This window comes from Berghia stephanieae, chromosome 1, assembly GCF_034508935.2.
Source record: "Berghia stephanieae isolate SIO BIC M18660-M18661 chromosome 1, UCSD_Bste_1.3, whole genome shotgun sequence".
In the NCBI taxonomy this organism is placed as follows: domain Eukaryota; kingdom Metazoa; phylum Mollusca; class Gastropoda; order Nudibranchia; family Aeolidiidae; genus Berghia; species Berghia stephanieae.
The window spans coordinates 42,303,141-42,326,206 of record NC_088360.1 but is presented as its reverse complement, the minus strand read 5'-3'; the positions used below and the strand labels follow the sequence as shown (position 1 = coordinate 42,326,206).

General features: G+C 34.5%; 1 protein-coding gene across 1 annotated transcript; it reads left to right on the top strand.

Moving 5' to 3' along the window:
- Positions 1-5,855: 5,855 nt before the first annotated feature.
- On the top strand, positions 5,856-22,772 carry LOC144975026 (phospholipid phosphatase 1-like). The gene is made up of 6 exons (XM_078918673.1): positions 5,856-6,054; positions 7,897-8,048; positions 9,010-9,308; positions 10,026-10,083; positions 14,850-15,026; positions 18,060-22,772. The coding sequence occupies exons 1-6, from the start codon at positions 5,958-5,960 to the stop codon at positions 18,270-18,272; spliced, it is 996 nt and encodes a 331-aa protein (XP_078774799.1). The 5' UTR covers positions 5,856-5,957; the 3' UTR covers positions 18,273-22,772.
- Positions 22,773-23,066: the final 294 nt, after the last annotated feature.

Here is a 23,066-nt window from a genome sequence, read left to right as displayed (position 1 = left end):
ATCATCATTATCATCATCATTCAATAAGTGCATTTCGTGATATCCAGCCACAAAGTCGTGAAAGCTTGATCTCCAGATTTGGTTTATGTTTAAGCCATGGTTTCCTTTTTATTTTATTAGTCTTTTTAAAAGCTTTTAGTGCGGCTGTGTGGTCTAGTGGTATGACACTCGCTTTCGGATCGGAAGGTCTAGGGTTCGAGTCTCGCACTCGGCGCATAGTTGAGTCCTTGGAAAAGGCTCTTTAGTCACATTCTCTCACCGTACTCAGGTGTAAAATGTCTTAGTCCGAAAAATTGTAATATCGCCTAACAGGCGCCATGTCCCGTCCTACATGTTAAATGTTGCTGTTGACCAGGGAACCCTTGTAAAGCGCTTTGAGCACATTTAGTGGATATTGCGCTATATAAAGCTCAATTTAAAATTTAAAGCTCAAATTTAAAAGCTGACCCATCGGCTTTAACTGTTATTATTGAACAGAACTCGACGATGCTTAAAGGAGTCTCAAATGTTAAAATCTTAAGGCATTTTTACAATCAGGTTTCAATGTAAAATTGTGTACAAAACCATGCGTATCCTGCTAGTGATTATTAGTAAAAAAAAATCCGATATCTTCCTGACGAGGGCACTACTTGCATTATTCCTCATACTGTTGAAGTCCACGATTAAATAAATGGCAAGATGAAATAACAAAAGCACATAGCAAACACAACAGGTAACGAAAACAGAACTCTTAGCTTTCCACAAAGGGCAACTCTTGCACGGTGACAAGTTAGTAAAGAAGAAATGTTACGAGACATGTGTTAGGTCTGATCTTAGAGCACAGCAGTTCCATATGGGACCCCTATACCAAAGCACTCGTTGATGATCTGGAAAAGATACAGATAATAACAAGAAATGAAGTGAGAAGAAAAGTGCAGGCGAAGTTGTCGTGCCAGTAATGTCGCGGGTTCGAGCCCCCATCGCCGCCGCGAAGTTATTATTCTCTGTTGTCTTCTGGCACTTTTCTACTCACTTCATTTCTTGTTCTTATCAACATAAGTGCCTGCTCCACTCACTTTTATAGAGGTTGTCTGTGACTGGTGGCGACACTCATAGGTCTGGTTGCTGCGTTAAGGGTTGCTTCTGTCTGTTTAATTCATGGATAGGTTTCTTGGTCATTCTTTGGTTGTCCCAGTGGGTCACTTGATTAATAGTTAACCATACATCTAGATATCCAAATTCAGCTCTAGTTCCAACTCCAGATCTGTGAATATATAGGAGCAAAACGTTGACTAGTTGCAAAGCCTTGTTATCCGTATCAGCAGTGGTGTCGAAAGGACTTTAATTAACAAACCCTTGACAACACCACTGACTTATAATTTAATGTTAATAATAATTATTAATTAACGGGGTACAGGTAGGTTAGTGGGATGGGGAAAATAAGTAAACAATGAGAGCATAAAAATCAATACATAAAATACATAATATTACTATAGCGCATTAGCGATAGCACATTTGTAAATGTAATTCATGTAAATGTATTCATTCATTTGGAAGGTATACATACATATACATTTATATATACATTTACAGATATAGAGAGTGAATGAAATATTTTTGTTTATACATAATAACATAAGTTATCAATTTCTGTTAATAACATGAATTATTAACTTTTGTTATTTTATTTTAGGTTACGTCTAAATATGGCCCATGCGAAAACACTATATTAATTATTACTCGCTACACCTACTAGTTTTAAATGGCATTAATTAATCATAACACAATTTAAGTCCACAGCTATAAGATTGATATAAGTAATTCGTACCCTCGTTCACATAGTATTTTCCGCTAAATATGATTTCAAGTCGATCAGTACGGCATGCTGGTTTTAGATTGATGGAATGAGAGAAAGGTCGAGTTTTCGATGATTATTGGCTTATATAGAAATTACCCATTACGTATCACGAATCTACCATATGGTCATTCTCACAAAAAAGATCGGCATACAGCTTGAGAAGAAGATTCAAATTCAAGCCAAAAACGCGTATAGTATGAACCCAAAACGGATTATTTCTCGCCTTGTAAAACTTAAACCTTGATGTGGTTAGTTTTTATTGATCACATGTCCATTTCTGATAACACTAACAATGATTCCATTAAAATTGAGTTTTAAAAAGTCAAATCTGGATATAATATATATATATATATATATATATATATATATATATATATATATATATATATATATATATATAGGTTCCGAATTTAAGCTATACCTGTCATAGACTGTGATGCTATGTCGTTTAGTGGTATGGCACTCGCCTTCGGATCGGAAGGTCCTGAGTTCGAGTCCCGCTCTGAGCGGCGCATAGTTGAGTCCTTAGTAAAGACTCTTTAATCATATTCTCTCACCTTACTCAGGTGTAAAATGATAACAGCAATGTCTCTGGAAAAAAAAACCCCTGTAATATCACCTTACATGTGCCATATCTCATCTTATATGTTAAGTGTTGCTGTTGACTAGGGACCCCTTGTAAAGCGTTCTGAGAATGTTCAGTAGATATTGCACTTTACAAAAGCTCAATTATTCTAATTATTATTATCTTTAAGTTAATTATTTTCATTATTATTTACCTCTGTCTTAGTGGGCGTCAAACTTCAATTAATTTGGTGATTATGGCGCTTGTTCTCTAGAAAGAGGGATGTGAAATTCTGCCAAAATCGAGATATGGAAAAGACCCTACATAAATTAATATTAATGCAATTTATTGAGAACGAATCATAACAATGGCTGGTTAAAAACCATGGCAAAGAGCTGACTAACGTCAATTTCGTTCTGGCTTCATCTGTCCGATCGAGCTTGAGGATGTGTCACAAATCCCACGTTTTAATTGGTAAAAAATATACGAGTTAATTATAATACAAACTGAAAATGATTTGCGTTACTTGTTCAGCAACCTTAAATTTTGAAAGCAAGTCGCTGTCAGTCGAAAAGCAATAACAAAGAGTGACGTCAACTTCGTTTCTTCAATACGTTCATCTGGTAAACAAGAGTCATTAAAATTTCACATATAATCAAATTGGTGTGGCTCATTTTGCTGTAATCGACTCACAAAATGATGTGACCTGAAATTTTGACTAAAAATGTTCATTGATGATGTGCGTTTAAGTAAAATACTCATATCTACCAACCAGGTGAAATTTACCAAAACACACTACATTATGTGTAACAAACAGACATTTATAGAAGGAATGGATTGGTGTCACTCAGTTCTTTTGACATTGTTTTTAGCCAGCCATTTTTATGAATTCTCACTAAATTCTATCAATGAGACTATAAAAGTTTAAGGTTACACACAGTTTTGTGTGTTGGAACATTACTTCCGGCTGGCGAATGTATGAGCTTTTTGGCTAAACGCACAGCATCAATAGTCATATATTCATTTTCACTTCCCGATGAGAGCGAATGCTCGAAACAATATTGTAGAGGTTGGTCATAATTATACTTGAAATATTATACTCAAGATATTTGGGCCTTGTACAGTCCACTCCGGATAATCGCAACTCGGTTAATCGCAACTTTCGGTTAATCGCAATATCTCCCAAGAAACGGAATTAATTCTATATAAAAGTCACTGGTTAATTGCAACAAACTTCGGTTAATCGCAACAAATTTTAGCCCTCAAAAAGTGGTAAATTCAGGAAATCAATCAAACATAATATCATGATTAAATTTCATCATGGATGAAATCGTGACAGGTTGAAGAATCGAGAGTGTGAGCGGGATTTAATGCTACAGCAGTGTGTCATCACTCTATTAGAATCAAAAGAGGGCAGGAATTTGCAGTATGGGTTTGTGATGTGATCTGTGGCCATTAAACAGGAGGGGAAGGGGCTGTGCATAGTCTTGACAACAGGTAGACAATGACAGTTGTAAAGAGAGACTGAGCGATATCCTTTGTTTTGGGATTGACAACTATGAATTGTGACCAAAGAGTTTGGTGAGAGCTTATTGTCTATCAGACTCTTATAAATGTTAAGAACAAAAGAGTGAAAGTTAATCCACATCTGAATAAAATGTCGGCTTGCATCATATCTGCTTTTGGTTGTCTAGCATATACAGGGCTGCCATATGGTTTTTGTTTCAATCAAATTGCTCAGTCTGTGAAGGACTAAGAACAATATTTACAACAACTGGTTTGAGTTTACCATATAATATATGTAAAATATTGCAATAGAGGTTAGGAAAGTCAACTTCGGTTAATTGCAACTTCGGTTAATCGCAACATTTTCTCTGATCCCAAGGTGTTGCGATTATCCGGAGTGGACTGTATAAAGATTTACAAACGTCAGCCACTGATCTGTTTATTGCCATACATATCTTGAAGATTAATCAATAAAAATATACGGGTTGATTGTCCAATTAAATTGCTGGCACAGAAATCAAAACTTTACAACAATGGTTTGCATGTCTTGATTCGGTGTTTCTTTTTTACGAAACCCGACAAAGCTATGGGAAGTAGGCAGAAGTGGGGAGTGAACCTGGGATTCAGGGAATTATACACCAATGGGGAGTGAACCTGAGACTATAGGTTTGGGCGGGTTTCGTAAAAAAGCAGTACCAGGGGGCATTGCTGATGTATGTAACCCGACAATATCCGACAAAGCTATGGGAAGTAGGCAACAGTGAGGAGTGAACCTGGGACTCAGGGAAGTGTTCACCAGTGGGGAGTAAACCTGAGACTATGGGTTTCGGCGAGTTTCGTAAAAACGCAATTACTTTTTTTACGAAACCCGACAATATCCGCCAAAGTTATGGAAAGTTGGCAACAGTGTGGAGTGAACCTGGGACTCTGTGTTTCGTAATAAATCAATAACAGGAAGGGGGGGGGGGTACTTTTTTTTACCAAAAAAGTAATACTCTTCGATTCTGGTAAAACTTCCAGGGCAGATGACTAAACCATTCGGCCATGACACCCACTTCGAAGTCGACGCATATTGTGTATATGTAGTAACAACTGATTTAATGTTGGTTAATTTTATGTTTTTATAGATATTTTATTAACTTTCCTTATTTCTATGTGCATTCGGAAACATTCCATATTCTGGAATGAGGATAATTGTTTAAAAGAGCGGAGTTTCAAATGTGTCTGGGGCAAGGAACTCCTTGGTCTGGGGATAACGAAATTTGGTTATCCCCAGACAGGTGTCTGGGGATAACGAATTTTCATTATCCACAGACAGGTGTCTGGGGATAATCACAAAGATTTGAGTGACGTGACTTCATTTCTTCTTAAACCGAAACAACTTGAGAGCACCTTCCTTTCTCTCTCTATTTTTCTTTTAAAATTCGGGAAAGTGGCCACACGTTATGTGAACGTATGCATTATATTAATATTACTCTCGTGAAGTCGTACTTCACTCTCGACTTGACCCCTGGCATGTCAACAATTTGTTTATGTGTCACACCACCAGGGACCTGTCACCAGGGTTGCCAATTTGGCAGATTTTCTGCCAAATATCCTTTTTTTTTGGCAGAATTTGAAGTCGTCTGGCAGAGAAAAATCGGTTTGGCAGTTTGGCAGATATTTGGCAGATTTTATTTTCCGAGGCCTAGTGATGAATGTATAGGTCTACTACACGTTTTCCATGGCAATTTTTATGTATTAGTGATTTTTTTTTAACTTGGGAAATGAAAAAAAAAGTATGACATCGGCCTTGAGAATTTTTTGTTTAACAAAACTGATGAGTTTTCAAAGGAGGTACTATAAATAGTACGGTTTGGCAGATTTTTGTGGTATTTGGCAGATTTTTAAAATCCAGTTGGCAGAATGCCTGAAATTAATCTGGCAACCCTGCCTGTCACTGTGTGTCACAAATCACTGGCCCAAGCATTACTAGGAAATCGAGGAAGGAATAATAGAAGGCTAGACCTAGACGACAGTGCTTTAGTTTTAAGTTTGAGTAGAAAACAAATGCCTCTCTCATCACAACTTACAATGTTGTGCTTTTCAAGAGGCAGAAAGGCATTTCTTTTTCGACTGGCTATAGATCTGCTCTGCATTTTACTTGGTAGGCACATCATTCTTGACGCGGAGCTGACTGTTAAGTCTCTGCCATTCGTTGTTTTTCTTTTGTAGAATAGAAATTGAAGGTAGCATCTCAATAGTAATAGCTCAGCATACTCACGTTACAATCAAACAAAGGGACATAAAGGGACATATATATATATATATATATATATATATATATATATATATATAATATATATATATATATATATATATATATATATTATACTCTATAGTCCTATATGTTTATTGTATATTATTATATATATATATATATATATATATATATATATATATATATATATATATATATATATATATATATATATATATATAGCTATGGTTATATCTAGATATTCTATATGTATATATATATATATATATATATATATATATATATATATATATATATATATATATATATATATATATATATATATATATATATAGCTGTCGTGATTTTCTGAATACCCATTCACCCATCAGTGATTGTATGCTGGAAAACTAGGCAATAGACTCGCATCTTATCCAAAGGCTTAACTATCATCATAACAGAACCGGAATAAACTCCAGCTCCACTGGCCCCGGGGCTCTAATGTCATACACTCATTAAGTCAACATAGAGATTTTTTCCAGTTATTGTACAGTTGATAATCAACTGTTGATTATGTACCCTCAAAGTCATCTATTTTGTCTTAGTGGACGCCAAGGTTAATGTAATCAATGTGTCAAATGAAGAAGATCTTTCCGTTTATTCTAGAGATAGCATATTTGTCATCAGAAGTTTTAATTTATAACAATTTTAAAGACTTTCCATTGTGAAGTTCTCTTATATGGCATTAAAATGATTTGAAGCAGATGTGATCTAATGGAATTAGATGAACACCAACTTCATTCTGCAATGGATCCCAAAAGCTCTTAAACAAGCTCATGTTGGGAACTTAATTATTGTGTAATCAGTAATCTGCATTTTACAATCTCCACTAAACATGCTCAAAGCTTTTTATTAGTGGTCCCTAGCCAACAGCAACACTTAATATGGAGGACGAGAATTGATGCCTGTTAAATTTTTACACAGACAACACTGTTAACGGACAGGTACTCGTTTTGCACCTGAGTATGGTGAGAGAATGTGAGCAAAGAGCCTTTTCCTTGGACTTAACTATGCGCCGCTCAAAGCAGGAATCGAATCTTGGATGATCCGGTCCAAAAGGGAGTGTCTTACCACAATACCACATAGCTGTGTTCAGGTTTGATGTGTTAAGTAGTTGTCTTGAACTGTTTTCCTGTTTTGAAGCACTGTGAATTCATTCAGTTCTGTGTGTTACTTTTTCCTCTGTGTCTTTGTGATGTTGCATATACTATGAATTAAGACCCCTGTTTGTATTCATTCTGTCTCTTTTCAGCATTTGACTCGACATTGAATATTAAAATTAATTGTTAACTTAGTTTATCTTGTACACTAAGATCCATTCCCAAACCTGCCCGCTTCAGTGGAGACATATTCCCAGGGCATACTACTATTCACTTTGATGGGGATTGTTATTATTTATTGTTTTTATTCTTATGGTGAACAAGATGTGAAAATTTACTTACGACACTTGTAATGTCTCGGATTGTAATATCTTCAAATCGGCATCATGTCTCGTCTTACATGTTGTGCTTTGAGCTTGTTTTGTGGATACTGCACTATATAAATGCTATAGGTCTTTTGGTTTTTAAAATTGTTCATATTAAAATTAACTATCATTCTGAAGGGATGGTTGAGTCTGGATATAACGGATAGTTTTTATATTTAGATTATTAAATTTAACTAGATTTTCTTCAATACAATTTATTTCAGTTGCTGCAGGGCTTTTATCCATGAAATATGGAGTAACCCCATATCACAGAGGGTTTTTTTGTGATGATGAAAGTATAAAACACCCAGTGTTATCTGACACTGTAACATCTACCACTGCTGCACTTGTTGGCGCCCTATTGCCTGCTGTCATGGTAAGACTTACAAAGTAAATTCTTTTTTCTGGGACCTTTTTATTTTTTAATTGGAATGTATAATTAATTTGTTTAGGATTCAGTAATAGGCTTTGAGTAATTTTTTTTTACCAATCGATTATTATACGTAAATAACATACCTGGGGGAGGGGTGGCAAAAGTTGTCATCAGAGTTTTTACCATATTTACAAACCAAAACTACTAAGATGTGCTAATGATATAATGGTAAGATTCTTGCCTTTGTAATGGTAGATCGCAGGCTCAAATCCTGGCGTAGACAGTGTGAATTTTTTTTCTTGTGACCTCAAGAGTCTTCACAACTCTTCTTCTTCTCATAAATTTCTTTCACAGAGGACCTCAACAAGATGCTTTCCAAAACACCTAACAAATGGGTTTAACTTTTTCTTTTTTTTTTCTGGAACCACTGATCGTATGTTTTTTTTTTCTACATTTGAATAGGAAAATTAATGTCAACTTTGAAAAAGAAAATTACATTTGTAACGCTAATAATGTTTTCCATGTGATGAGACCTTTGATAGAATAAGAATTGATTGTCAGACTTGATAAATATGCTGATTTTAACCAATTGTGACCCATCGTCTCAAAACAGTTTATGTTGAGAATAACCGTATGCTATAAAGCAAAATTTTATTTTTAATGCTAAACTGGTCAAAAATTTGAATTATTGGTATTGGTACCCTGAAATATCATATTCATTCTCCTCAAAAAAAAAAAACCATATAAACACAACCCAAGGCTGATATTTCTGGTTAAAAATTCATTTTTCAGCATCATAATCATCCCAACATAACACCGTTTTGAGGTGTAGGGTCACAATTTTTGTTCAATTCTAAACAATTCTAATACTATATTTCAATAAGTGACTTATCTTTATGTTCATCAAGGGTGTTAGATTTCCTCATATGTTCTGCTCAAGCTTATTTTATTCATTTATCCACAGATAATATTAGTTGAGGCTCTATTTAGGAAAGATCAACAACTGTGTTTGTTCACTCAGCCTCAAATGTTCTTGCATAAAATGTCCTGGATGATGTCTGCTTACAATAATATTGCAGTTTTTATTTTTGGAATGGCAGTAAACCAGTTTTTGACCGACATTGGAAAATATTCTGTTGGAAGATTACGTCCTCATTTTCTCACTTTGTGTAATCCGGATTTTGCAACTATAAACTGTTCCAAAGGTTTCATCACAGATGATGTTTGTAGGTCTACAGATGATGCCATGTTGAAAGAAGCAAGGTATGCCAAGCTGATATACTGCATAGTGCATTCCATTTTGCAGGCTCAATTTAGTGTAGTCTGGGGATGGGGTGTAAACTCAAGTGTTCAGTCAAACATTCATTGGTGCAAGTTTGGAATTTTAACAATCAGGGAAACAGATTATATTACATTAGCTAGAAAAGCCATATGTAAATAATAAACAATACTGGTTTAGATACAATGATCAGAGAACTTGAACAAGATTCCATCTACATATGGTCTACTTAAGAGCATTAAATACCTCGTTATGACACTTTTGATGGATTATTTCTTGAGGGGAGGGGAGGGGAGGAGGGAGTTTAGTTTTGGTTTTCTTTTCTTTTCATTTCTGTATTTAAGCCACTTTATATTTCTCTCTCTCTCTCTCTCTCTCTCTCTCTCTCTCTCTCTCTCTCTCTCTCTCTCTCTCTCTCTCTCTCTCTCTCTCTCTCTCTCTTTATTTATTCTTTTTTAAAATTGGAATAATGATAATAATAAGTAATAATAATAATAATAATAATAAAGCTAATGAGAAGAAGAAAAAAAAAATAGATAAATAAACATGAGCATTTTTATATAGCAGATGAAAAAGAACTAATAAATAGAAGAATAATGAGGATGTATAACAATAAATGTCTAGATTCACTTCTAAATTCTGAGTTTATGAAAATATCCTTTTGATATATTATATTTTTAACATTTTTAACTTTCCACCAGACTGTCTTTTCCCTCTGGCCATTCATCTTACTCGATGTATTGTATGCTGTATGCAATTGTGAGTGTTCACATGTTCTTGAAAGCATCACCCTCATCGACATCATCATCATTGTCATCATCTTGAGTTTTAACAAACAGGTGGAAGATGAATAAGATCTTTCGGGATTGTACAAATTAACGTATGATGTTTTATCAACGTCTATAATTGTTTAAACTTCCATTCATTTATAAATGAATAATATGAAGACTCACAATGAAACTAGCTGAAAGTCTTATTACATTCCATCTGCTAGTCACTTTAAGTCCTAAATGAAATAAATGTGATGCTATTGATACTTCCTGCATCATCAAAGGGTTATCTTATTACCTACTTGCATGTATATAAATTGAAAGGCAGCTGCTAATTGTCTAATTCGAAAAAATATTTTGCTGCAACAAGTTTGAGAGCCTTCCTGCTGAAACAGAGAATTTTATTGTTAGAATTTTTACGAAGCATACTATAGCAGTAAAGAATGAACAAGATTTTAAAGATAAAAGTGCCACATTTCTCTGAACTCATTTTTCTTCAAGGAGTTAATTTTGAGAATTTAAATCTGGGAGATTTAATAATTTTTACATAAGCTGCTAAGCTTTCACATGATCTTTATCATAATCAATATACCGTAGCCTATAGTTTATTTTGTTGTGATCCTATAGAGTAATCGTACAACCTTCGCACGACTCGCGACATATTGGGCCAAATCCCGATCTGCAGACAATGACAGTAGACAGGAGTTCCACGGGGAAGGGACAAATCTGCACATACTGTATTGAAGCCCATTAAATAGTCTTTATTCTGAATGCGATTACTTTCTACTAGCATTATTTATAACTAGTCACATTACAGTTTTTTTCTTCCCCCAAAAATACCCTTGTGTTCATTGCTTCACACACTTTTTCATCGGTTCGCACACCAGTCATTCAAACTTATAACTCTACTCTTTAACATATGTTGTTTGATATATTTTATCTAGATCCATTTGAATGACACTTAGCTATTTTATCAAAGGAAGTATTTTAAAAACGCGCACACACACAAACACACACAGACACACACACCCACACCAGACATTTGCAATGAAAAAATTCTTAAATGATTTTAAAGCCATCTCTCTCTCTCTCTCTCTCTCTCTCTCTCTCTCTCTCTCTCTCTCTCTCTCTCTCTTCTCTCTCTCTCTCTCTCTCTCTCTCACACACACACACACACTGCATACTCAGATTCATACACATTCATTCTCTGTAAGTCTCCCTGAAATCATTGATTCGGGCTGCACTCATCATACACAAAGAAATGTTCCAAATGATCTGCACTCAGTCCAGCTGCTGAGTTGGTGCAGCGTGTGTGCCACCACAAATCACAAATTTCACAAGCCACCTCCAGTTGCGCTCCTTTTTTTTTCCCGACATCCTATTCACGGACCTCCTCCGCCATCTCAACGTCATCCTCATCAGCCTCTCTCATCACCCGTTCCATTTCTTTTTCCATTCGTGGATTTTGGTCATCTTTACTCTCATTATGCTTTCTCTTCGTGCCTTTCTGCCTTTCCAACTGCTGCAACAAAGCCTGATTCTTTTTTTCTCGGCGCTGGCGCTGTAGCTTTCTGCTGCTGTTCTTCTTTAGCCTTCTGTCATTGCTGTCGCATCTGTTCTTTCCTCTTTTTCATCTGTCTTGACTTATCTGCTCTTGCCATTTTCTTCACCACCTTCTCTCTCTCATCTTTTTGCTTCTTGTCCTCCTTCAGTGAGATCACCTCCCTGTGTCGTTCTCCACTCAGCATGTACTGTAATGTTGGTGTCCCGATAGACATGTCTTGTCCTAAATGTTAAATGTGGCTGTTGGACTGGGACCCCTTGTAAAGCACTTTGAGCATGTTTAGTGGATATTGGACTATATAACATCTCAATCTATGTTATATATATATTAATCCAGAAATCTAGATTGTGCTGACAAATGTTGTGTGAATTAATGAAAAGGAAGAATTGCAAAACATATAATTCATCTCGTCAAAGGTGTGCAATTCGATGTGCAACAGGAGCGATCGCGTTCATTGTTCCGCACACCTGCTTTCAGTCGAAATCACAAAAATTAGGCCAATGGCACCTTTCTACCACATTGTGTACTTTATAAATAAGATATTTAAATACTAATTATTAAGCAGATGGCACGGAAAAAGTTAAAAAACCCTTCCTCCTTGTATCTGCATGCATCATCCCAGGGAAGAAGGAAAGTTGATACTCACTTTAATAAACTGTAATTGCGTAACTCACGTATTTAAGGTATTGAAAAAAATTTCCGAAAATTTAGATCACCAAAAAGTGTGTGAATCGAAAGTCACGATCAGCTGTGCGAAGTTTGTACGATTACTCTAGATAGAACCTATTTATTCGTGTTTACTACAAAATTTATCCATTTGTTATCTGTGGATGATTTTTATTTCCATCCATTATCCATGAATATGTAGTTTTGGATAAGAATTATTATCATTTCTGTCTCACATTAAAAAGCAGTCTGAATTCTGGAAATCTAACTCTTATCGATTTTTGTTTCATGACACTCCCCTACCCCATTGTCTGCAGTTTGATTAGAGTAGTTATTAGAGATTATTAGACTACCCAGCCAACATCTGGCAATTTAATCAATAAATACTTGTAAAAAAAAATATGGTTGACCAAATTGAAATGAATTACATTGGTCTCCGTTTATAAACACTCAGGCTATAAGCTCGCTCATAGGACGAAACAGAATTTTTTCTATATATATTTACCCTTCTCTAAGCACGCTCACCAAGAAGTACTCCGCTTATAGGTATGCTCAATTTTCTGGCCAATACTTTAAATTATAAAAGGAAAAGAAAAGAAAGAAATAATTAAAAATAAATAAACCATAATTTGATTTTAATACAAATGATTGACAAATACGGTTAACAGTAATCATCGAAATGCTCTGCAAGTAACATATGGTTCACACTTCACTAATCCATCATTACTTCCCTTGCACAAATCAATTGACACCTTGAAACGGGCAATGCATATCTGTCAGAAAAAGAGATAACAATAGGCAGGCTTTGTAGCTTATTTGAACAGCATGGAGGGGAGAGGGGGGGGGGGGTATGGATGGGCACAATATTCACTTGTGATGATGTTGGCACAGTGCTGGAAGTTGAGTAAGGGGAGGGAGGGCTCAGACTGTCACCAGATATGGTCATAATTCATCATCGATCAAGACAGTCAATTTGATGACCATATTTTTGTTTACAGAGGTGTTAAGTGTGCTTACATTGTGAGGTATGAAGACAAGGTCTGTGAATTTCTTGATTTCACGCTTGCGTCTGTTGACAAGTCTATTTTTGCTATATTCTTGCACTCTGCACCAACAATTTCAGATGCTCAACAGGTTATTAAAATCATCAAATTTTATCTTTAATGAACTTAATAGCTGAGATCAGAGTCGGGACCAGTTCACAAAAATAAAGGATGACATAAACAGGTGTATCCAATCAAGACTGAAACAAGCAACAATCTCAAGCTTCTTTTCCCCTCGTCCATCTCCTACAGCATAATGGTGTCACATATTGTGGCAGAAAAGAAAAAATTTGTTAAACCAAAAAAAAAATAATTGATTAAAATTAAAACGAAAGGCTAAAATGACTTTTTCCATGGGTCAATGGCAGTTTCAAGCTTTCCACCCAGTGTATACCATGATGTAAACGTCTAGAAACTCAGAGGAAAAAGTGATTTTTACTGTGATGTGAGCATTTAACATAGATTTCGTTAGTAAATTAGAATCCGCATATAAGCACGATCCGGCTGCTTGATTCCCGAGGGCAGTGCTTATAATTGGAGACCACTGTAGTTACTTTCTAGGGACAATAAAGTAATACTCGTCCAGCCTTTTCTTAAAATTGAAGCCATGAACTCCACACAGAGTGTGCAATTCTCTTTGTTTTTGCTGGAATCATTCACTGATTTGGGTTTTTTTTTCCAATGGAATTATTTCATAAATAATAACTTCCTTTTCTTCTGTTGTGCAAATTTTGGTATTTCTTAATTAAAAATGATAGTTTATTAAGCAAAACTGAAATCAAGATTGAAACATGAAGTTGACGTGAGTGGTGTACTATGGGCAGTGGAGGATAGTTTTTGTCAGTTTTTAGTATAACCGAGCGATGCACATGTCCAGCATCTGTAACTACTCTGCCTCACTCATTCCTTATCTCATGGTACCTATATTGGTCCTTTAACTTTAAAGTTTTTACGGGAATATAGAAAGATACATATAATTATAATGGTCTATTTTAGTGAATAAATTTAGCTATGAAATATCCTGAATAGCTCCATTAGAGTAGTTGTGATATATATTGAGAATTTCTTTTTCAAACCTTGCCTTTGTGTTGTTTATGAAGAAAGTTCTGTGCTAGATTACATTGAACTAAACACTGGGTCTATACTATTAATCTTAAGTTTTTAAAATCTTACATGGACAGTAAAAACAACTGACTAATTTTTTGTTTGAACCCAGATTTTTTTTTTCTTTTCTACATTAATGAAAGAAAATACATGCTCTTGGGAGAAGCCAAAAAGTGTGTTAGAAACCAAGTGTGCCGTAACCTGATGCTCATTGGAGGTAATGCCATATTATATAGATAAAATTCAGTCACCTAGCTCCTGCAATTCGTATTGCAGAGTGTGTTGGAATTTGGCTTGCTAGAATCTAGCATGTACTGTACATTGTTTTCACTGTCACTAATCTTGTTCATTTTGTCCTCTCTCCCTCTCTCTCAACAGTTATATTTACAGACCAGATTTTACTCATCCCGTGCCCCATTGCTTAAGCCGACATTACAAGTTGTGTTTCTCTGTCTGGGCTTCTATTGCTGCCTGAGCCGCATTTCAGATTATAAACACCACTGGAGTGACGTTCTAGCTGGTGCCATTTTAGGCATTGTTGTGTGCATCTGTATTGTAAGTTATTATAGTTAATATGAAAAAGTTAGATGTAATGCTGAATGAAGACATCAAAAAAGGAACATAACGATTCCAATATGTCATAATTCATTCAATTATTTTTTTAAAAAATCTGGATGTCTTATATTCACAATATTATTATTGACACAAACAACTATATTCAACGTGTAAGCGGTCCTACAAACAAACATGGCCACACAATAGATCATGTCATTACAGACATTGAACATTCTCTCTCTTCACCTGTCTCAAATATTGATAAATTAATCTCTGACCATCATTTAATTGTGTTTTGCGTTTTATTTCCAATGAAGCACGAAGTAAAAAAGATGATAACATCTCGTAATATGAAGAATATAAACATGAACATTTTTAAACAAGACCTTGACCATAACGTTAAAAATAAATATGATGCAAATGGTCTCCACGAGTCAATTGTTGGTACGGTGGACAAGCATGCTCCCTTAAAAACTAGGGCAGTAAGAATGAGATGTCAAGCACCCTGGTATAATACCGAAATAAAATTGAATGGATTAGCCAGGAGGCGGGCAGAAAGAAAATGGCTCAAGTCCAGAGATGCTGTCGATAAGAAGCGGTACATCGTGGCTAGAAATGATGCGAAAGCCGTCAATTTCAGGGCCAAAAAGAAATTCTATGAAGACAGCCTCAAAAACGTGGCAAGTTCGAGACAATTCTTTGCCTTGACCAAGGAACTGCTAGGACAACAGACGCAATCAGCTCTCCCATCTTTAATCGATCGTGCAGATCTACCAACTCGCTTTGGTCAATATTTTAAAGAAAAAACGGATACCATCAGGAAAGAACTCTCATCTGAATCGATTCATACAACATTTGACAAGTTTCATGGTGATTCATTAACACATTTTTCAAAGATTACTGAAGCTGACTTATGTGATTGCATTATGTCGTCTCCAACTAAAAGTTGTGATTTAGACCCCGTAAATACTACCATTCTAAAAAAGTGCATTGATGTAATTTTAACACCATTTACATGTATTGTTAATAATTCGTTGCAGTTTGGTGCTGTACCAGACGATTACAAAGTTGCTCATGTCAAATCCCTTTTGAAAAAACCTGATCTCGATAAAGAGAACTTAAAAAACTATCGCCCTGTCTCTAATCTTCCTTTTCTCTCTAAGATCTTAGAAAAGCTTGTTTTGAAACAATTACTGTCTCATCTTAAAAATAGTTGTCTTTAAGAAAAGACAGTCTGCTTATAGGCAACATCATTTGACGGAAACAGCACTTGTTAGGGTTGTTAATGATCTCCTCTCTGTTATAGACAATGGTTCATGTTCTTTGCTGAATTTGCTTGACCTATCGTCTGCTTTTGATACTATTGATCACAATCTTCTTCTCAAACGTCTTGAAATTACTTATGGTGTGTCTGGTGCAGCGCTTGATTGGTTTATGTCATATTTGTTTAATCATAAATAGATTATTACGGTGGATGAATATAGATCTGAGGAAATCTTTCTTGATTGTGGGGTTCCCCAGGGTTCAGTACTTGGACCCGTTCTTTTTGTTCTGTACGTTGGCCCTCTGTCTAAAATCATGAAGTTTCAGTCTGTCTTACCATCAATAAGCTGATGATACGCAATTGTACTGCGTTTGCAATACGAGAAATTTACAAGAAGTATCAGCCAATAGTAAAAATTGTATCCAAAGTGTTAAGAAATGGATGAATGAGAACAGACTGAAACTGAATGATGATAAGACGGAGGTGCTGTATGTGGGGAACAGGAAGTGGAAAAGTGAAACAGTTTTGAAGTTGGGGGATGCCTCCATTCAAATTGTTGACAAAGTGAAAATTCTTGGCACATTCTTAGACTCTGGACTGTCGATGGAGCGTCAGGTTAATAATTTGGTTAGATCTCTCTTTTTCCAACTAAAAAAGATTGCTTCCATTAGACGGTTCATATCTGAGTATGTGACCAAGCACCTGGTTGTGTCACTCGTACTATCGAAATGGGATTATTGTAATGCTCTGTTGTTTGGCGTTTCGCAATACAATCTGAGACGTCTTCAGATTGTCCAAAACAGCGCTGCCAGACTAGTATTCATGAAGCGTAGGCGCGACTCTGCCCGACCTCTACTTCATGACCTGCATTGGCTGCCTGTTGAGAAAAGGATTAAATTCAAAGCATGTGTTTTAGTGTATCGTTGTCTTGAAGGTACTGCCCCTTCCTACCTTTCGGAACTAATTGAAAGATATTCAAAACCACGCCCCTTACGTTCGGCCAGTGATTCCACAAAACTAGTTGTCGAATTCGGAAAAATGCTGGAATGAGATCCTTTTCTCATTTCGGACCCTCTATTTGGAATGCCTTACCACAGAGTATTCGTGAAAAAGAATCTTTGTCTATTTTTAAACGTTCGCTTAAAACATATATGTTTCGATTTTAGTAGATGGTATGAGAAGCATGATAGGTTGGTTTGTGTTGTGTGTGTGTGCTTGTGATTATGTTTCAGCCAAAGTAATTTGTAATTTAAGAGCATAGAGTCTGGTGTCTCGGAGTTATAGCGCTATATAAGTTTTCAGCATTATTTTCATTATTAATTGCTACCTAACACTTACAATGGGTATTCAATTGCACTGGAATATTTTAATTAGTCATAACAGTGAAGAAACTTGTGGGAAGTCATGATATTGTTTGTGTGAATGTGTGTATTTTAAAAACTTATGCATACTGCTGTTTGTTGAATGATATTTGTTGACCAATCAGTAAAGAGTCACGGTAACCTCTTACCAAAAGGCTACAGGTCTTGAACAATTTGGAGTTTTCATTACATAAAACTACAGTAATAATCTATTTAAAAAAAAAAAAATTTCCTGTAAAATTGAATATTTTATGTTACCCAGAATAGAGAGAATCCTCCTAACACGCCATGGTATGGATATTTTTTTCTTTTTAATTTAGAAATGTCACATCAAAATATAGATCCATTAATAATAGATTTAGCAAAAGAAATGATTGTTATGATGAGATCCACAAAATTCATTTTCAGGTGAGGAGTTTGACTGACTTTGGCAAAATCCTATTTTTCCCACGAACACCCAGTGATGCCCAGTTGTGTAGTGTTGTATCAACGCGGCCTTCCTCCAATTTCACAGAAAATACAAACAGTGATGCCAGCAACGACTATGGCTTTGGCAACATGTCAACACCTCGTGTCTCAGAAGCTAGAGTAAAAGTGGTCAATGATGAGGTTAAAGATTAACAGTCCTAGATAAGTATAATTATACGACAATGTTCTCAAAGAGTGATGGACCAGGAAAACTCTCAATATAATTGACATCTTTTGAGATAATCAGATTTTAATACCAATAACTAGAAGTGCCTAAATGAGTCAATAAAATGTGAGATAAAGGGAGCAAATCTGACTCATGAATAACTGTGTTGTTCCCTTATTCATGAGTCAGATTTACTCTCTTTATCTTTATTTCACATTTTATTATACAGCATTATTTTCTAATTTTTAAAAATTTTATTTTTATCCCAACTCCTTATGCTGCTATGTGGTCTTGCATTATGACACTCACCTTTGGACTGGAAGATCTAGAGTTCGAGTACCACTCTGAGCGACACATGGTTGCGTCCATGGAAAAGACTCTCTCACAGTAAGCAGGAGTACCTGGCGTTGTCACTGTTGAAAAAAAATTGTAATATTGCCTAACAGACGTCATGTCTCGTCCTACATGTTAATTGTTGCTGTTGGCTAGGGACCCTTTGTAATGGGCTAATGGCTTTGACTTTGAGCACATCTAGTAAATATTGTGCTATATAGTGACTCAAGTTGTTGCTTTTTTCAGTAAATGAGAAAAGTTGATTGTATTTTTTGTCTAGATTATCATGAATTTTTCCTCTGTATCTCAAGATGATCTTGGGCGTTAACCTGCAAAAGAATTCAAGTCATATATTTCTATTATTTTGACTTTAAACTGGAGCATTTTTATAGCACAATATCTTTTAAACATGCTCATATGCTTTACAAGGGGTCCCTATCAAACAGCAACATTTAACATGTAGGATGAGACAGGACGCCTGTTAAGCGATATTACAATTTTTTGCTGACAAAGATTATGCTGTTAACGGTCAAGTACTCATTTTACATCTGAGTACAGTGAGAGAGTGTGAGTAAGGAGCCTTTTCCAGGAACTCAGCCCAGCAGGACTCAAACCCTGGATCTTATGATCCGAAGGAAGTGTCTTACCTCTAGACCACATAGCCGTACACAAACTTTTTGTTTTTCTGATCGGTTCACCCTGATAAATAATACCAAATTGAGACTGAGGACATGTATTTTTAATGCTTGAAAAGAATGTAAATCACAATGATTTATCCTTCAGTCATGAATTTATTGTTGTTAAGTCTACTTTTGACATGAATTTGGAAGCAGGCATTTGTGTAAGATAGAAATCTGAAAAAAATATAGATATGAAACAGACAAACTAGAAAGGAAAACACAAGGAAAAAAAAAAGTGAAAACAAAGGAGGTGGTTGTTCATTTACTATTAAATGTCTTTAACTGACTGAATCTAGTATTAATTCAGATTTAATCAGATGTCGAAAAGTGAATTTAAATTTAAAGTGATCAGAAATAGGACTTTTAATGGGATTTTTTTTTGTTATTGTTTGTTTTTTTTTTGTTTTTTTGTTTTTTATTTTTAGAAAATGATATTATTTTTCCTCAATAAAACTAATTTAACTCGTCTCATATTTTTGGCTGTAAATTCAATTTTCAGCTTCTAGTTCAACCCGATATAATACTGTTTTGAGGCGATGGGTCACAAATAATTTATTTTATTGTTGATAATCTTTCATTCTGTGATGGGAAACAAATCAAAAGTAAGAAAACATTCCAGTGTCAGAAAATTGTTAAGCGATGTTGATGGAATTTTTTATGAATTTATTGCCATGCTACGTAATTTTTAAACACTTTTAAACATAAGCTATTTTATTTGATTACTTAATTATAATTTACATGATATTTTATAATCTTTCATTTACCGTTTTATTCTATGTGATATCTTAAACAATGTTTTGTGTTTTTATTATATTTATTTCAGGTGGTGATTTGTTCATATTTATATTGCAGAATAATTTCTGTCTTAACTTGTTTAGCTGCCTTGCTTTAGATTGTGATAACATTAAGTATTATGTGATACGAAACATTTTAACAAGTATGCTATTTATGTTCATTGACAATTATTAATTTATTAATACTTTATGTCATGGAACTATACTATATATATTACTTTATTCTTCATCAAGTGGAGGATCAAGAAAAGTTAACTAAAATTGTTGATATGTTGCTTTCTTAAAAAATATAAATACAGAATTATTTAATGTAGCTACTGTGTTATTACTGTTGGATGAAATTTGCACATTAACATTTTTGTTTGCCTTATAGTAGTATCTTTATATTTGATTTAAGAATCTGGTGTTGGATTTAACCAGGCTCATCATAAAACATTAAATCTTTATATATCATATTTATAACTTTTCTAAAAAGATCGAATTGATATATAGTTTTGAGGTCTATAAATGGTGTAGATGGCAATGATTCTATCGTCCATTTATTAACTGATAATGAATTACCTGAATATATGAAATATTGTTACTAATTCAACACCATTTCAGTTCAGTGGAGTAAGAGGCACTGAAGCTTGAACATAAAGAATCAGAATATTGGGAAGAAAATGTACATTTTACTCATATCATATTGGTTTCTTAAAAGAATGCTTTTATTCGTTTAATATTTTTTCTGAGGCTTTGGGTAAAACTGAATGTCCCGATTTTCTTACTTATTTCCTGAAGTTTTAATTTCAAGAGACTCTTTCGACACGATGGTTAAATGTATAGGAGAGCCAAAAACTGTTGGTTTTTTTTTTGTTTGTTTTTTTTTAATATTTATATTTATCAAGATAAACTGTAAAATGGTTTCAACAACTTTAATCAAATTATCAACACTGGACGAAAATTGTGAGAATTATTCAATGTGTCTTTTTGAAAAAGTTTTTTTTTTTTATCACAACTGTTGTTATTTACTGTCTCAAATGAACTTATGACAATACCAAATGTTTATTGATATTATTGTGCCATAATGATAGTCATAATAGTAGTACGGTATGTATTTTGAATTTGTATTACATTGGTCAAAGAAAAGTGAAAATAAGATAGAGAAATCAGTATAAATTAGGAGGAAGAGTGATAAATGTTATTTTGTATCTTGTCTGTCATAGTTTATGTTGTTTTGAAATGGAGATATAGGAGAAGAAGACGTGACAGCAAGAATTCTTTTTATTCGAGATCAAAAGTTATTTATTGGCCAAATTGTTTGGAACCTATTTCTTCCTCCTACCCCATGGCCGTAGTGCTTGGCTGGGAGGGAAACAGTCAAATGCATAGTTATTGTTTTGGGAGATTATATTATTTCCTTTTAAATCATCTCTCTGTTACTGTTATATATTGTTATATATTTGTTATTTTGAATATATAATGTAAACATTTGAGTGTATTCCTTTTAATGGGATCTTGAGCTGGAGACTGGGTGAGACTTTTAGGTAATCACAAACTAAGTACCCTTATAGTGTGCTCTTGGAATCTACATCTTTTCCCTATTTGAACCAATTCCCATTGTCTTACTTTTTCCTCAACTCCTTTTAATTGTACATCTAGAATCTTTTCACTATCCCATTTTCTTCCTCTTTACTGGGGCTGATATGACTTGAATGTGTTACAGGTGCCGTAAAACCCTTAAAAACAAAAAAAAACAACAAAGATTCATTTTCATTCATTTTGTCAGTATAAATCTACTTATCAATATTTGGGGTTGGGTATCCTTCGTTTGTGTCTGGAAAATATGTACATTGATAGATGGCTCATGCAATCTTCTGTTCCCTATTTGAAACATGCCCATTTGTCTTATTTTATATTTAGTGCTTTTAACTTCAGATCAACAACTTTTCCCCTATCGTCTCCTTTTTGACTGGCACTGAAATGATCTTTAAATTTTGCAAGCGTCTTAAAACTCACTGTCTGGGTGGGGTTCCCGACCTCCCATAGTGGACAGGGAGTGACTTACTGTCTCTTCTATCCCCCTGTATGTATATGTTTTCCAATTGCTTTCTGTCTTTGTCTTGGAATGAGATTTCTTAGTTTTGTCCTGTCCCTGGCCGGAGCCCTTGGCTGGGAGGGAAACAGTCGAATGTATAGATATAGTTTTGGGAGATGATATTTTTTTCCTTGTAAATCATCTTTCTCTTGTGTACTGTAATTTTTTTATTTTAAACATATGATTTATAAACATTTGGGTGTATTCCTCTTAGTGGGATCTTGTGCTAATGTCTGAGTGAGACTTTTAGGTGATCTCAAACTAAATACACTGATAGTGTGCTCTGTTCCCTATTTGAACCATTTCACCTATGTCTTACTTTTTCCCCAAGTCCTTTTAATTTTGCAACTAGAATGTTTTTACTATCCAATTTTCTTCCTTTTTACCGGCGCTGATATGACCTTAATGTGTTTCAAGCGCCGTAAAACCCTTAAAAACAAACAAACAAAACAAACTCATTGTAAACAAACATATGTCGATATTGATAGCATCCAGTTGCTAAATAGATGTTATTATGCTTTTCCCCCCTTTTATTCAATAATTATACTATTTAGTTTGAAAAGGGCAAACAAAATAAATTTCCTTGAAAATGAAATATTTGTATTTGACAAAATGAAATTATATATATAAATAAATATATATATATATATTATATATATATATATATATATATATATATATATATAATATATATATATATATATATATTATATATATATATATATATATACATACCAAAGGATTTGTGAACTTGTTAATCGTTACGGCAATTTATCCCAATCAAAAATGGTTGTAATTTATCAATGCATTCCTTTGTTTTTAAATTCCATTCCTATACTACTTTCATTTTACCTATACTACTTTCATTTTAATGTTTTACCTTGTTTACCATTGCGT

What these genes read in the sequence shown, in the direction of transcription:
- LOC144975026 (XM_078918673.1), top strand. Translation starts at nt 5,958, where the DNA reads ATGCCTCTCTCATCACAACTTACAATGTTGTGCTTTTCAAGAGGCAGA. An exon ending in CCCTATTGCCTGCTGTCATG is followed by an intron (nt 8,049 to 9,009) that starts GTAAGACTTACA and finishes ATTTATCCACAG; the next exon opens with ATAATATTAGTTGAGGCTCT. An exon ending in TTGTTGTGTGCATCTGTATT is followed by an intron (nt 15,027 to 18,059) that starts GTAAGTTATTAT and finishes ATTCATTTTCAG; the next exon opens with GTGAGGAGTTTGACTGACTT.